At 42.9% G+C, this 17,309-nt stretch overlaps 1 protein-coding gene across 2 annotated transcripts in view; it reads right to left on the reverse strand.

The window, feature by feature from the left end:
* LOC124012027 (sodium/potassium-transporting ATPase subunit alpha-3-like) overlaps positions 1–17,028 on the reverse strand; it is a 31,804-nt gene extending 14,776 nt beyond the window's left edge. Inside the window, exons 1-7 of one of the 2 annotated variants that reach the window (XM_046325373.1) lie at positions 16,889–17,028; positions 16,394–16,477; positions 4,091–4,237; positions 3,307–3,366; positions 2,960–3,163; positions 1,925–2,038; positions 751–885 (exon numbers count right to left, since the gene is read on the reverse strand). In XM_046325373.1, the coding sequence (XP_046181329.1) occupies positions 751–885; positions 1,925–2,038; positions 2,960–3,163; positions 3,307–3,366; positions 4,091–4,237; positions 16,394–16,399 (666 nt within the window). In that variant the 5' untranslated portion in view covers positions 16,400–16,477; positions 16,889–17,028. Of the gene's footprint in view, positions 1–750; positions 886–1,924; positions 2,039–2,959; positions 3,164–3,306; positions 3,367–4,090; positions 4,238–16,393; positions 16,629–16,888 lie in introns of those variants that run through there. The other variant, XM_046325374.1, reaches the window with a different exon arrangement.
* Between the last annotated feature and the right edge of the window lie 281 nt (positions 17,029–17,309).

Genomic DNA, 17,309 nt, shown 5'->3' on the forward strand with positions numbered 1-17,309 from the left:
GTAGATGACATGGAGCCAGTGGGTTTGGCGACGAGTATGAAGCGAGGGCCAGCCAACGAGAGCGTACAGGTCGCAATGGTGGGTAGTATATGGGGCTTTGGTGACAAAACGGATTGCACTGTGATAGACTGCATCCAATTTGTTGAGTAGGGTATTGGAGGCTATTTTGTAAATGACATCGCCAAAGTCGAGGATTGGTAGGATGGTCAGTTAGGGGTAGGGTTAGAATTAGGGTTAGGTTTACAATTAGGGGTAGGGTTAGAATTAGGGTTAGGTTTACAATTAGGGGTAGGGTTAGAATTAAGGTTAGTTTTACAATTAGGGGTAGGGTTAAAATTAGGGTTAGGTTTACAATTAGGGGTAGGGTTAGAATTAGGGTTAGGTTTACAATTAGGGGTAGGGTTAGAATTAGGGGTAGGTTTTTTAAATAGGATTTTTTTTATGGAAATCAATTTTTTGGTCCCCACAAGGATAGTTAAACATATGCTGTGATAGTGTGTGTGTGTCTGTGTGTGTGTCTGTGTGTGTGTGTGTCTGTGTGTGTGTGTGTCTGTGTGTGTGTGTGTCTGTGTGTGTGTGTGTGTGTGTGTCTGTGTCTGTCTGTGTGTGTCTGTGTGTGTGTGTCTGTGTCTGTGTCTGTGTGTGTGTGTCTGTGTCTGTGTCTGTGTGTGTGTGTGTGTGTGTGTGTGTGTGTGTGTGTGTGTGTGTGTGTGTGTGTGTGTGTGTGTGTGTGTGTGTGTGTGGGTTTACCTTGCAGCCGTGAGCAGAGACGATCCTGAGGTCGGCGGGGATCCTATCTCCTCCCTTCACCTCCACCAGGTCTCCAGCCACCACCTCCTCAGCGTTGATCTGCATCTTCTCGCCCTCGCGGATCACCAGCGCTTGCTGTGGACAGAGGAAACCCCAATGGTGAAGTAGGAACCATAAACCAACCATTAAGTGACTATGCATACAGGTGTAACACTGGGGTAACAGTAAAACCCACTACACGATATCACTGACCATAAACTAACTAGTAATGGTTTTTATGTTATAACTATATAATTGCATAGAGATAGGCAGATAAATAGTAGACTGTAAAGTAACCAACGAACCATTGACTGACTATTGACACTGACCATAGTGGATAGAAAATGTGTACCTATGGACTGTACGTATGGACTACATAGAGACTGAACATTTGAGCCGATGTCTGAGTAGCTATTAACTCACCACTGAATGACTATATGCATCATGTTCACTTACAAAGACTAGAATAGACTAACCACTGGTTACAATGGCCAAGACCATGTCGGCTAAGTGTGTTTTGAGGGGGAACATATGGATAAGGGTCAAAGGTTATTTTGAGTCACTGCCACAACTACCCCACCCATTGTCATCTAGAAAAACAAGTTTGGATTATTAATTTGTAAAACACATATGATTGAGACTAATAGGATTGGAATGAGTATTTACAGACACCGAGTCCTATGGTCAGGGATCATCAACTAGATTCAGGGCCGGGTTTTTCTCTCAAGAGGATGGTCTGGGGGCCGGGAACATGATTATAAATCATTTGTACACTGCAAATTGAACGCAAGGTGCCCAAACAGTTGTTACATTTGACTAAAACATGAATATCTCAAACCTTGCCAACATTTGTATAGGATCACACATATCTCTACACTATGTGTGGGAATACTTTGGAACACATTTCCAGAATTAAAATCACTTGGAGTTGATTTGTTTTACAGTCTTTTATGTTGCGATTTTGTTAAACAAATATATATTTTTGGGGGTCAGAAAACTTGGGGGGGGAAATAAAATCAACTGCTGGCCAAATTCAGCTTGCTGACCGCCAGTTGAGGAACCCTGCTCTAACCGGTTGGGAATGTAGGGAGACAATAGGATAGGGTGGTAAAGGTCTAAGAAGAGGTTTGTTTACCTGGGGCACCATGTTCTTGAAGGACTCCATGATTTTGGAGCTCTTTGCCTCCTGGAAGTAGGAGAAACAGCCGGTGATGATGACGACAGCCGAGAGAACGATACCCAGGTACAACTGGGGAGAGAGAACGCAGCAAACAATGTTAAAAAATTAAAAAACAGTATTGGAACATGTGATACAAACGTTCTTTACAACTATTATGTCCTTCTACTAATGTTTATCAGATAACATTTCCCCAGGACATTTTAAAAGCATTCGTGGGATGTTGTCATGCTAAAGTGATCTGGAAACCAAACTGGGACTCCGTTGGAACGTTGCCTAACGTTGCAGGAACGTTCACCGTTTGCTGGGGTAAAATATAACTTCATTGTTTGATCATGTTAATATGGTGGCGAGCTTTTTAATTCGTTTAGGTTTGGTTGAACTATATGGCTAGATCTAAAATGCCACATGCCATGCAGGGTTGGGGTCAATTCAGAATTGAATTGAGAATGGCTGATCAATTCCAATTCAGTTCTTGAATTTTAATTGAAATAGTACACAGGATGCAGAATAATTTGAATTTGACTTTGAATTAATGGAACATACATACATAGGAAATAAGTCATTGATAAATTAAATGAAATTCGTGGAAATTCAAATGCCTCATTTAGTATTACCCGGGTACAACTGGAGACAGAGAGCAAGGAGAGAGAGAAATATTGTTTAACCATTTATCATTTCAGATGGTGCCTATACTGCACATTCATTTAGGGTTGGTTGAACCATATAGCTGGATCTAAGGAACACATGGGACTCTGACTCATCTCAACACTAGACACTAGACACTTCCTTGTTCACCAAGTCATAGAGTTTCCAAAATATTTTAGTGCCAAGTAAGAATCAGCCACAACCTCCCAAGTTGAATCATAATGCTACGTTTTGGAAACACTACATTAAGCTGAACCCAAAAGGCCATCTATAACCTTGCATTCATTTGTCCCCTGCCAAGTGATAATGGTGGCCCTATTGTGGGGGGGGGGGTCTGTCACTCACATTGTCTCCTGCGGGCTCGTCCTCGGTGGCGGCCTGGATGGCGTAGGCCAGGAAACAGAGGATGGCGCCGGTCCACAGCAGAATGGAGAAGCCACCGAACAGCTGGCGACAGAACTTGACCCACTCGGGGGTGGTGGGGGGAGGCGTGAGGGCGTTGGGACCATCTCGAGCCAGGTACTCAGCGGCCTTGGCATTGGTCAGACCCTGAAGAGGGGGTGAGAGAGGAGGGAAAGGGATTGGCTGATATTTTTGTGCGACAACTGATATTACCATTAATGTTCTAACATGTTTCGTTTTTAAAAGCCCCAACACAGGTTTTGGGAAAAGTCTTGAGGTGATGAACTTACCTGGACTATGTCGGTAGAGTACTTCTGGCATACCTCCTCGATGGACATCTTGTGTTCCGTCTAAAATACAAAAGTTGAAAACATTGAATAAATCTCTAGTTTTAACTACATTCTTGCAAATACATGCAAATACATTCCAGCAAATACATGCTGGAAACAGGTTGGGGCGAGGAGAGGGACGGAAGCTATACTGTTACAACACATAACAGAGTAAATCTTCTTCAAACAGGATTAGTTTATATTGGAAGTGCCTCTCGCCAGAGACTACTATTCGTACCAACAACAAAAAACAATTTCCTTTGCTTGACACCCATGAGATGAATTTACTGCCAACAATAAAATAGATTTTCAGGAATACAGGCTGTCAAAATCCATTGTCCAAACATCTGAGAAGTCATTTATTAACAACTTTGTCGCTGTCCCAAACAGAATACATAAAGACTGCCCACTGGGAACACACTGGGTGAATCAACGTAGTTTCCACGTCATTTCAATGAAATGACGTTGAACCAACGAGGAATAGACGTTGAATTGACGTCTGTGCCCAGTGGATGCTCTTTAGGATACTGTTTCTCAAACTGTTATTATACCAGTGTCCGGCAAGCTATGGTCCTTTCTCCTTCGGCTAAAACTAGCACCCTAGATGAATCTAAATAGGGTTCAGCAAGCCATCTGAGGGACCAGTTAGCAACATCCCAGGTACCAGTGCCGGTCGCAGGACACACTGCTCTAGGCCCACGGTGCACTGACAGGAAACAGGAAGTAGGAATGATGCACCACATACCAAGGGAACTTCCTTCTTCAATTCCTCCATGTCCTTGGTCTTCTTGTCTGCCTTGGAGTCTGCCTTCTTGGAGTCCGCCTTCTTGGGGGACTCCTTCTCATCCTTCTCTGTCGTGGTGGCCACACGGTAGCTGTCTGACCGTCCGTACTGCAAGACAAAACAAAGAGAGTCCTCAGAACACAGATCCCTGACTCGTCCATATTTTACATAGAAAAAGGTTGGGCTAATACACGGTGTGGGTCAGCTAATCCCAAAAGCACCATGTTAGGCTGTGAATGCCTCAATGCTGCCATAGTAACTTTGAGTGTGGCAGTGAAGTGGGCTTCCTGGTGCCAGCTGTTATCCTACGTGCACCACAAGCCAAAGGCACAATTACATAGGAATTCATGCACTCAGATAACCCACAATATCACTGTTAGCTACTTGAGTGTAGGCCACAATCAAACAAGCAAACAGAGATTGAAGTGCAAGCCTGCCGTAATTATACGATTGGGCAAAGCTCTCTAAATATTTTCCACTCTAGCTTTGTATATTTCACATGAAAAGGATCAAAGTATAACAGCCAGGAGGATGTGTGTATAACATGGTCCAGAATGGAAGTTTGAGTCTAATCAGGACCAATTGGTTATGGTTTAAAACTCTGCCACTTTACTAGGCGTCTCCTGTAGGTAGTGAAACTGTCCAAATTCCCACCCTTTGAGAGCGTTTCATTTCCCAGTTGAAAATGTTTATGTTTCCCAACATTAAAATGAATTCCTGTCATTGAGACAAGGTATGGGCCAAGGAGTGACCAAGTGTATTCCCGGGAGACACCCATTTCTGGGATTTTCTTGTCAGATCGGTCTTGGTATCTCAACGGTAAAGGCTGCATTCGTGCCAGGTAGACCCCACCCATTGTCTTTCGCCGTAAATCTTTTTTTTGTTTTTTTGTTAACCTGATTGAAGGCGTTTTCTTTTAAATATTGAAGTCTGAAGTGGGAACTTTGTAAATGCGTACAGTGAGCGACATCACTTTGGAACATTGGCGCCATTTTGTCAATGAATCTAACCACCTCGACCCACCTGCCCCTGCTGCTTCGTTTCCCTTAAGACTGCCTCAAGCTCCCTATTTAACAGTAAGCGATGAGTTAATGATTTCCTACCTCATGAAAAGGCCCCCAAACATGCTTTCTTCCTCTACCATTCCCTCCCTCAATTACTCCCTCCACACCCACCCTCTATTTTACTGTGTCTTTCTCTCCTTTCATCTCTCTCGCTCTCTCCCAAACTCTCTTCACATCCCTTCCTCTTTCTCTCCTCCGTGGACAATGCGAGCCTTGTGAGAGTACAGTGCCACAGTGGCAGCAGTGAGCGGGACCTCACATGGTCATTTCTATGGAAAGCGCATGACAGTGGCCCTGTGGCTCCAGGGGGCCATGGTGATCAGGGAGACTACGGACCACAGCAAGTCCTGAGAACGTCCTGAGAGGAGATTTGGTCAATGATAGACCTACTAAACTATGTGCCTTATATGTGCGTGTATGTGTTTACATGCCTCTTGTACACTACTTGACCAAAAGTTGTTGTTATGGATGGGTTTTAAAATGTCACAGTGTACAATGACACCCAAGACAGATAGAACATTGAACAATACCATACACTCTTCAAAGAAACACACATACATTATGTCTTTGTACAGTGTATTTGGAAAGTATTCAGATCCCTTGACTTTTCCCACATTTTGTTACATTACAGCCTTATTCTAAAATTGATTCAATTGTTTTTTCCCCTCATCGATCTACACACAATACCCCAGACTGACAAAGCAAAATGAGTTGTTTTTTAAAAATGTTTGCAAATGTATTAAATATTTTTTAAATGGTGGGCCTCCCGAGTCGAACAGATTTCTAAGGCACTGCATCGCAGTGCTAGAGGCGTCACTACAGACCCGGGTTCGATCCCAGGCTGTATCACAATTGGCCCAGCATTGTCCGGGTTAGGGTTGACTCATCTCACTCTAGCGACTCCTTGTGGCGGGCCGGGCGCCTAGCAGGCTGACCTCGGTCGTCAGTTGAACGGTGTTTCCTCCGACACATCGGTGCAACTGGCTTCCAGGTTAAGCGGGTGGGTGTTATAGGAAGCGCGGTTTGGCGGGTCATGTTTTCGGAGGACGCATGACTCGACCTTCACCCCCCGAGCCGGTTGGGAAGTTGGACCACATCATGGCTTTCCAAATGCACTATATGGTCCTAATACATACAAGTGGCAATGTATCGTCTCAACTTTAGGGTCTCTATTCAGTAAGACAGTAAAACACACTATGAGCGGGGCTTTGGGTTTCGTCCCTGATACATTCACATTGTATCCATCTTGTGCAGTCCACAAGGTAATCACGTTTCATGGCTGAATTACAGTCTGCATCGCTTGATCAAAGACTAGACATTGCCACTCAGGGGAGAGATTCAAAAGCTTGCAGATATGTATATACAGTGCCTTGCGAAAGTATTCGGCCCCCTTGAACTTTGCGACCATTTGCCACATTTCAGGCTTCAAACATAAAGATATAAAACTGTATATTTTTGTGAAGAATCAACAACAAGTGGGACACAATCATGAAGTGGAACGACATTTATTGGATATTTCAAACTTTTTTAACAAATCAAAAACTGAAAAATTGGGCGTGCAAAATTATTCAGCCCCCTTAAGTTAATACTTTGTAGCGCCACCTTTTGCTGCGATTACAGCTGTAAGTCGCTTGGGGTATGTCTCTATCGGTTTTGCACATCGAGAGACTGAATTTTTTTCCCATTCCTCCTTGCAAAACAGCTCGAGCTCAGTGAGGTTGGATGGAGAGCATTTGTGAACAGCAGTTTTCAGTTCTTTCCACAGATTCTCGATTGGATTCAGGTCTGGACTTTGACTTGGCCATTCTAACACCTGGATATGTTTATTTTCGAACCATTCCATTGTAGATTTTGCTTTATGTTTTGGATCATTGTCTTGTTGAAAGACAAATCTCCGTCCCAGTCTCAGGTCTTTTGCAGACTTCATCAGGTTTTCTTCCAGAATGGTCCTGTATTTGGCTCCATCCATCTTCCCATCAATTTTAACCATCTTCCCTGTCCCTGCTGAAGAAAAGCAGGCCCAAACCATGATGCTGCCACCACCATGTTTGACAGTGGGGATGGTGTTTTCAGGGTGATGAGCTGTGTTGCTTTTACGCCAAACAGAACGTTTTGCATTGTTGCCAAAAAGTTCAATTTTGGTTTCATCTGACCAGAGCACCTTCTTCCACGTGTGGTGCGTCTCCCAGGTGGCTTGTGGCAAACTTTAAACGACACTTTTTATGGATATCTTTAAGAAATGGCTTTCTTCTTGCCACTCTTCCATAAAGGCCAGATTTGTGCAATATACGACTGATTGTTGTCCTATGTACAGAGTCTCCCACCTCAGCTGTAGATCTCTGCAGTTCATCCAGTGATCATGGGCCTCTTGGCTGCATCTCTGATCAGTCTTCTCCTTGTATGAGCTGAAAGTTTAGAGGGACGGCCAGGTCTTGGTAGATTTGCAGTGGTCTGATACTCCTTCCATTTCAATATTATCACTTGCACAGTGCTCCTTGGGATATTTAAAGCTTGGGAAATCTTTTTTTATCCAAATCCGGCTTTAAACTTCTTCACAACAGTATCTCGGACCTGCCTGGTGTGTTCCTTGTTCTTCATGATGCTCTCTGCGCTTTTAACGGACCTCTGAGACTATCACAGTGCAGGTGCATTTATACGGAGACTTGATTACATACAGGTGGATTGTATTTATCATCATTAGTCATTTAGGTCAACATTGGATCATTCAGAGATCCTCACTGAACTCCTGGAGAGAGTTTGCTGCACTGAAAGTAAAGTGGCTGAATAATTTTGCACGCCCAATTTTTCCGTTTTTGATTTGTTAAAAATGTTTGAAATATCCAATAAATGTCGTTCCACTTCATGATTGTGTCCCACTTGTTGTTGATTCTTCACAAAAAAATACAGTTTTATATCTTTATGTTTGAAGCCTGAAATGTGGCAAAAGGTCGCAAAGTTCAAGGGGGCCGAATACTTTCGCAAGGCACTGTATAACCTGTCCTATGAGACAACTCCAAATGATTGTATCAGAGCTAAATCCCGCAGCTTGACATTTTACAAGATATGCATCACAGGAGCCTTTGGTGGTTCATCTTCCTACTACATCTGCTTCTGTTTCCCAGAATCTAACACACACAAACCAGGAAGTACCCCAGGAGTCCTCCACAGTAGAGCCAAAATGTCATCCACTAAACCCCTCAGTTGCCTAGCCTACCACTGACTGACTATGCTGATAATCCACTTAAATCCCGTTGCTCTCAAATGAGTTTTGAAAAGGCAGAGGGGAGGGGGTGAGAAGGGACATTTGGGAGGTCCTAATAAATACATTTGGGAGGGGTCTTATCTGTAGGTTTAATCCAGACTTTTGTCTGCTATGGCAACGGTTTGTGTTTGTTTTCTATTTTGGTAAACTAGCATAGTAAACTAGCATAGTAAACTAGCATAGGCCTCTCCCACTTAAAAAGATGAGAGAGGCCTGTAAATTTTCATCATAGGTACATTTAAACTACGACAGACAAAATGAGAAAAAACATCCAGAAAATCACATTGTAGGGTTTTTAATTAATTTATTTGCAAATTATGGTGGAAAATAAGTAAAGGTACACACACACACACACACACACACACACACACACACACACACACACACACACACACACACACACACACACACACACACACACACACACACACACACACACACACACACACACAGCTGTTGGAAACCAGACATGCAGGAAAATAGAGGTCCCATCAACGCAGATGAGATGTCAGGACTGCATTATTCAACGGCCCATAATCACCCTCTTCACTGGCACTGGTGACTCATACATACAAGGAGTCGCCCCCCCCCCCGTCACCAACGCCTTGACACAACGCTGCATTTGAAAGCAACTTTGTTTTATTTTTTTGGGGGGGGGGTGTATGGTTGTGTATTGGTCATGAGGATAAGATACTCGCAGCAATGTTAGAATTTTAGACATGGTCTAAATCTTCATCAAAACCATGCCTCAATCCGAAAAACATCTCAGAATCTAACTGTAGAATGACTTACAATTCTGTATTGAGATTCTTGGGCGGTTACACAGAAAGTGTTACTTTGATGTCCATAAAACGTAAATGTTGGACTCTAGTACATGCTAACGTTTAACCAACATAGATTCACCTGATGCATAATGGTTGTACAACTGAAACTGATTTATTGGATTGACAATTGGGGCAAGGGTGTTGCTCAACCAATCACAACAGAGGAGGGGCGGGGAGGAGAATGCAAATGAGAGCTATATCATGGGCACACTACGACACTTGCTGTACTCATCAAAGTGGAGACCATGTGGCTTATCGGCTGTCCTCAGGTTATTCAGATTCCAGACTAGTTCAATAAATCAGACATTGATAGAGAGGAGACAAACCAATACAGGTCCTATAACTTAGCAGATGCTGTCAAGAAACGTTACACATTACATACAGCGCATTCAGAAAGTATTCAGACCCCTTGACTTTTTCCACATTTTGTTACCTTACAGCCTTATTCTAAAATGGATTAAATAAATACATTTTCACATCAATCTACACACAATACATGATGACATTTGCAAATGTATCAATTTTAAAAACAGAAATACAGTTATTTACATAACTATTCAAACCCTTTGCCATGAGACTCGAACGTGAGCTCAGGAACATCCTGTTTCCATTCATCATTGGAGTCCACCTCTGGTAAATACAATTGATTGGACATGATTTGGAAATCCACACGCCTGTCTATATAAGGTCCCACAGTTGACAGTCCATGTCAGAGCAAAAACCAAGCAATGAGGTTGAAGGAATTGTCCATAGAGCTCAGAGACAGGATTATGTGGATGCACAGATCTGGGGAAGGGTGCGAAAACATTTCTGCAGGATTGAAGGTCCCCAAGAACACAGAGGCCTCCATTATTCTTAAATGGAAGAAGTTTGGAACCACCAAGACTCTTCCTAAAAGCTGGCCGCCTTGCCAAACTGAGCAATCAGGGTAGAAGGGCCTTGGTCAGGGACGTGACCAAGAACCAGATGGTCACTCTGAAAGAGCTCCAGAGTTCCTCTGTGGAGATGGGAGAACCTTCCAGAAGGATAACCATCTCTGCAGCACTCCACCAATCAGACCTTATGGCAGTGGCCAGACGAAAGCCACTCCTCAGTAAAATGCACATAACAGCCCGCTTGGAGTTTGCCAAAAGGCACCTAAAGGACTCTCAGACCAAGAGAACCTAGATTCTCTGGTGTGATGAAACCAAGATTGAACTTATTGGCCTTAAATGCCCAGCGTTATATCTGGAGGAAACCTGGCACCATCCCTACGGTGAAGCAATGTGGTGGCAGCATCATGCTGTGGGGATGTTTTTCAGTTTCAGGGACTGGAAGACCAGTCAGGATCGAGGGAAAGATGAACGGAGCAAAGTACAGAGAGATTCTTGATGAAAACCTGTTCCAGAGCACGCAGGGCCTCAGACTGGGGCGGAGGTTCACCTTCCATCAGGACATCGACCCTAAGCACACAGTCAAGACAACGCAGGAGTGGCTTCGGGACAAGTCTCTGAATGTCCTTGAGTGGCTTGAGTGACCTGAAAATAGCTGTGCAAAGACACTCCCCTTCGAACCTGTCAGAGCTTGAGAGGATCTGCAGAGAAGAATGGGAGAAACTCCCCAAAGACAGGTGTGCCAAGCTTGTCGCGTCATACCCAAGAAGACCCGAGGCTGTAATCGCTGCCAAAGGTGCTTCAACAAAGTACTGAATAAAGAGTCTGAATACTTATGAACATGAGATATGAGTTTGAATTTTTTAAATCAATTTGAAAAACAAATCTTAAAAACAGTTTTTGCTTTGTTATTATGGGGTATTGTGTGTAGATTGATGAGGGAAAAAAGTGATTTAATCTATTTTAGAATAAGGCTGTAACGTAAGAAAATTTGGTAGAGTCAAGGGGTCTGAATACTTTCTGAATGCTCTGTATAGGGCAGGCTATATGCAGTAGTCACGGCAGATTAATAATAATAAATAATAATATATGCCATTTAGCAGACGCTTTTATCCAAAGCGACTTACAGTCATGTGTGCATACATTCTACGTATGGCAGGCTATATGCAGTAGTCACGGCAGATTACTGTATACATATAGCAGAACTGCCCCCCTCAATGTACATCTTCTGTCTCACACATACATGCAGTACACACACACACACACACACACACACACACACACACACACACACACACACACACACACACACACACACACACACACACACACACACACACACACACACACACACACACACACACACACACACACACACACACACACACACTTAAACACATTCCATCATCCACAGCAGTCTCCCAATGAAGCCCTGGGATTGGTTATTCATCCACAGCCAACACCAAGGACATTAATGGAAGTCATGGAGGAAATAAAACAGAAGACATAATCTAGCCGTCACTCTTCTTCTCAGCCATCAATCATAACAATGGCTGACCAAGCTCTTGAGTTGGGAAAATCTTGTGCAATACACCGACGCATGTCTTGTATTCAAGATCCTTAATGGCCTGGCTCCCCTTCCACTCAATATTTTTGTTAAACAGAAAACCCAGACATATGGCAGCAGATCCACAAGGTCTGCCATGAGAGGTGACTGTATAGTTCCCCTAAGGAAAAGCACCTTTAGTAAATCTGCATTCTCTGTGAGAGCTTCCCATGTCTGGAATACACTGCCATCAGACACACATAACTGCACCACATATCACACTTTCACAAAATGCTTGAAGACCTGGCTAAAGGTCAATCAGATTTGTGAACATGGTCCCTAGCTGTGTGTTGCCGCTTTCCATGTTGTCTGTTGTCTGTAGCTTGTGAGGTGTGGAAACACTTTGTTGCTTTTATGAATTTTGTTTTGCTGCTTTTTGTTCTATGTTGCTCTGTCTGTATGCTATGTCTTGCTTGTCCTATGTTGCTCTGTCTGTATGCTATGTCTTGCTTGTCATATGTTGCTATGTCTTGCTTGTTCTATGATGCTATTGTCTATATTGTAATTGTTTTTAATAACCTGCCCAGGGACTGCGGTTGAAAATTAGCCGGCTGGCTAAAACCGGCACTTTTACTGAAACGTTGATTAATGTGCACTGTCCCTGTAAAAATAAAATAAACTAAACTAAACTAAACTAGCACTGCAATATTCCATACATTTTCCATGACACCCAAAAGTACTCGTTACATTTTGAACGCTTGGCAGGACACGAAAATGGTCCAATTTCATACAGCTATCAAAAGAACATCCCTGGTCATTCTGGCAGACTCACTAAACACACATGCTTCATTTGTAAATGATGAGGGTTGGGGTGTGCCCCTGGCTATACATACATAAAAAATGGTACTGTCTGGTTTGCTTAGTATAAAGAATTTTAAATGCTGGTCACGGCTGATGGTTTCGCCTGTTTTCGTGCTTGTCTCCACCCCCTCCAGGTGTCGCCCATTTTCCCCTATGTATTTATACCTGTGTTCTCTGTTTGTCTGTTGCCAGTTCATTTTGTTTCGTCAAGTCTACTAGCGTTTTTCCATCTGTTCCTGTCTCTTGATTGTCCGTTTTTCCCTGTTTTTCCCTTTTCTGCCCGCCCTGATCTTGCCGTCCTGTACCTTTACCCCACTACTCAGGAGTATCGATCCCTGCCTGCCTTGACCTGTCGTTTGCCTGCCCCTGTTGCTGTAATAAACATTGTTACTTCACAGTCTGCATTCGGGTCTTACCTGAAACATGATAATGCTTTTTACATTTACTTTTGATACTTAAGTATATTTTAGCAATTACATTTCATTTTGGTACTTAAGTATATTTAAAACCAAATACTTTCGGACTTTTACTCAAGTAGTATTTTCCTGGGTTACTTTAACTCAAGTCATTTTATTTTAAGGAATCTTTACTTTGACACAAGTATGACAATTGGATACTTTCCCCACCACTGCTCACCACAGAGACTTCCCTGCTATCTTTCCTCCCTCCCACATTCTCCATCTCCGTCAGTACCCTCCCTCATTCTATGGGGTATCGTCTCAAATCAGTGTCTCCGGCAGGAACCACTCCACCACAAGGCCTAATTCAATGGTTGACCTACTCCCATATTTTGTCCCTGGGCAGCCTCAATTGATTGATTTGGATGGCCTTGGTGTCTTGTCAACTATAACAATTTATAAACCTGACCACCCCGTTTTTATCCCCCCATGGCGGTATGTCAACGAATCCTAGCCTTAGTCCGCTCGCTCTGGCCAGACTCCCTGTTTGAAGTGTGAAAATTATAGAGTTGTACGTGGTCCCCCTCTCCGGGCTATCCGACGGGAATTACGACCATGACAGCGTGACACCATTTCAGGTAGACTGATGATAGCCTTAATACTCGTCCCGTGAGATAAACTATAGCCCCAAATTAGGTCCAACTAAAGGAGTAAGGGCCTGTGTATTTCATTGGCCAGTGCTATTCAGGATCCTTTGGATATGCCTAGCGTAAACCCTAACCCTAACTTTAACCCTTACCCTAACCATAATCTTAACCCTAACCTTAACCATTTCAAATGTCAATGGGGTAGGGACATCCAAAGGATCCTGGATAGCATGGAAAATATTTCATCACAAACCATGAAATCATTGGTTTAAGGCAGGATATACCACGATGGATTGGAACATTTTGTATTTTTGCCATGACTTATCAATAGGATTTTGGCAGTCTGTGTCAGATAAAAATGAAATGAGCAGTGGCGACCCGTCATTGGGGCAGGGAATTTTTGGGGGCTTGCCTGTATTTCATGTTATTTTGACATGAATACATATCACATATTTGTTTGCAAATAATGTTTAAAAAATAATATATATATATATATCATTGAGTTAATAAAGCCGCATACAAACATGGTTTATTTGATGTTTTCTTGAGTAAGGCAGCTCCAAAATGCAGGTGTTTCAGCCTAGCTCAGTGCTACCATGCTCCTAGCGTGGTGGTGGGGCAAGGCAGCAGAAAATACGGAGCGTGGAGCCGTGATTGCCTCAGTGTTCTGTCACTCAAGGGGACACTACATCACCGCCAAGTCTAAGGGTAGAGCTCGAAAATTCAAGCCCCTTGGGTGCTGCCATAGAGTTACATTAGAAATGCCCATCCAAGAAGGCTCAATTTCATTGACCACAGATTAAATGATGTCAAATCACATTATATCTACAGAAGCTTTGGACTGGCATCATACTTTCAAAATCTTCGCTAGCAGTCATCATCATGAATCAAGTCGACAATTTACTGGCAAATGCTTTTTAATCCTCGTCATATGAAGAGAAATAAGGAATCATCGGCCATTGGACATAAACATCACAGTTGCAAATTGAAACTTCAACAATGAGTGATTTAGAAAGAATCAGTGGAGTGAATATGTGGTCCCAAGTCTAAGATTTAAGGGTCTCTTTTCCTAGTTATAAATTAGAAACATCAACATTGGCCATGCTGTAAATGAAGCATGATTTATGCCGGGCTCAAAACCCCTGTTAACTTGGAACAGTAAAATATGACTTTAGTGAGTTCAAAACAACTGGGAACTCTGGAAAAACAAGCTACGACTGGGAAAATACGTTTTGAACTTTCATCCGACTCGGCCCTCTTTCTAGAGCTATTACCTGAAAATCACTGACGTCATCATGATTCAACTTTTTTTTGTCTTCCCCTTATGACATAGCGTGTACATCTCAATTGTCAGTAGAAACCACATTTGTTTAAGCAAGTCAGCCATATCAGTTATGGATTTTTAAAAGGCAGTAAATGAGGCTGAATGAACTGTTTCGTTGCCATACAAGGCTCCGCTGATAGCCAGGTGTAGCTGTGGTATAGTGCAATTAATGTATTGTTTAGTGTTGTGTTGTGTTGTGTTGTGGCTTTGCTGGCATGCATCCCACATCATTTTGTTTTGCCCCACCAAGATTTATATGCCAAAATCGCTACTGGAAATGTGCAAGGTTTTCTGTTAGAATCATGCACTGGCATGTTTGATTATTAGGCTACGACAACCTCCCTAACCCACATCGAAATGGGGAATTGGGCATCCATTTTGACGCAGCTGTCTGCGCGGATTGGTACCCCAACCGAACCTCTCCACTAATTCCCTTTCGGTATATCCATAAGCAACGACTAGAACAGCTTCCGTGACTTAAAATATTACTCTGTAGGATGGATATAAAACAAGTGGTCGACAATTCAAATATTATCTATCGGCATTTAGTATCCCACACCCACCCTCTGAATATGTCCCCGTCGCCTCTCCATCAATTCCAAATTACAATCACGGAGGCCATCAGTGTGCAATAAAAGCAAGGGGTCAAAACGTGAAAAAACGATGACAACCAGACTCATAATGTAATGCAATTAGACCTATTTAGATTTAATGTGACGTCGAGGATTGATAAAGTTGTCCGCCATCCTTACTGCATCACCATAGTCTTTCTTCGGTAGCCTAGCCTAAATATTGTCATTCTTATTGGCAAGATCTATATGTGCCATTCCAATTCAATGGAATATAGTATCCAAATAGTGAATGGCCCCAACAAAAAAAACATCCGGCTAATTTGGGTTTAGAGAACAGCTTGTTTTCAATTTGGCACGAGGTCCATCCATCGATAGCCTACAGATGTTTAGCGTTATTAAAGTCCATTTTGGAGCAGGAATGAAACAACAGATTCCCCTCTCCCGGTAACTCCATTATGAAGCACCGACTGGCGTCTGGAGAGGAGAAGAGTGGAAGTGTGTCGCGGATCGGTTCGGGTGCAATTCGGAAAACAGGGCAGATAGCAGATAACAAAGTCAGTAATGTTGCTATTTAACACAGACGTGGCAAGAAAATATAATGTAACGAAAGAATAGACAGTAATTAAAGGTATTGGGACTGTAATTCGTGCAATTAATTGCATTGAATCAACATAGACATAAATAGCTACACAGCACACGTTTTAACAGTCATGCATGTAAAGTCACACCAATTTGCCATTGGTATCACAAGCCATCGAAATACTATAGTGGACTATGCCATTCTAATATGATATTTATTATCATTAACGCGCGTTACACATTTCCCATAGGTTACAGCTACCCATTCATAAACTCATTGTTACGCACACAAATTAGAATGGAAATAGCTCTTACCCCCATCTCCTCTCAGTCAGTCGGGTATCCTCAGCAGATGAAACTGTTTTAGGCTGGTTTCAAAGCAGAATAGCTGATAGTAGGCTGTAGTATGAAAACAGAAGAGGAAACTGTAACTCGACAAATTTGAGGAACAAACGCTCTTCTTCCTGACACAATTTGCCTTTGCTCTAATAATAAATGATCAGATCCCATTTAAAAGAGGAACGGCATAGGAATACGTGAGAAGGCAAGGTTTCATTGAATACCTATGCCAAGTTGTATCCCCCCCCACACACACACACACACACACACACACACACACACACACACACACACACACACACACACACACACACACACACACACACACACACACACACACACACACACACACACACACACACACACACACACACACACACACACAAAAACTAAAACGAATTAAAGGGGCCGTTTTATGTGTAACAAGCATCCTAGCAATAAGCGTTGCTCTGTATGACGTGAAAATGATACCAGGTCAAATTGAAGAGCCGAGCGTCTTGGTTAGCGATGTTCGGATTCTGTCTCCCTCCACTGCTATGCCCAGCTGCCGTCCCTCTCCCTTTCCACACCACTCCGCGTGTGAAAGAAATGCCAGTGGGTGTGTGAGATGCACTGACACTCCCATAGACACGCAAGGCAGGACAGACCTATTGCAAGTGCGCTATGTAATCAGTGGCACTCGCAACTATAATCCAACCACAGACCATTCTGCGCCACAATAGGTCGCATTACAAAAGGACAATTGACAGATCACCAGTTCAATTTTGCGACAGGATGGTCAAACATTTGTCAATAATTGAAGTGAGAGAAGGCTTGACAGATCAACTGTCTAATAACTATGAAAACGTTTATACTTTCATACTTGACAGTTATCCTACCTCACACGTGAAAT

The sequence above is a fragment of the Oncorhynchus gorbuscha genome, linkage group LG24 (genome assembly GCF_021184085.1).
Source record: "Oncorhynchus gorbuscha isolate QuinsamMale2020 ecotype Even-year linkage group LG24, OgorEven_v1.0, whole genome shotgun sequence".
NCBI lineage: Eukaryota > Metazoa > Chordata > Actinopteri > Salmoniformes > Salmonidae > Oncorhynchus > Oncorhynchus gorbuscha.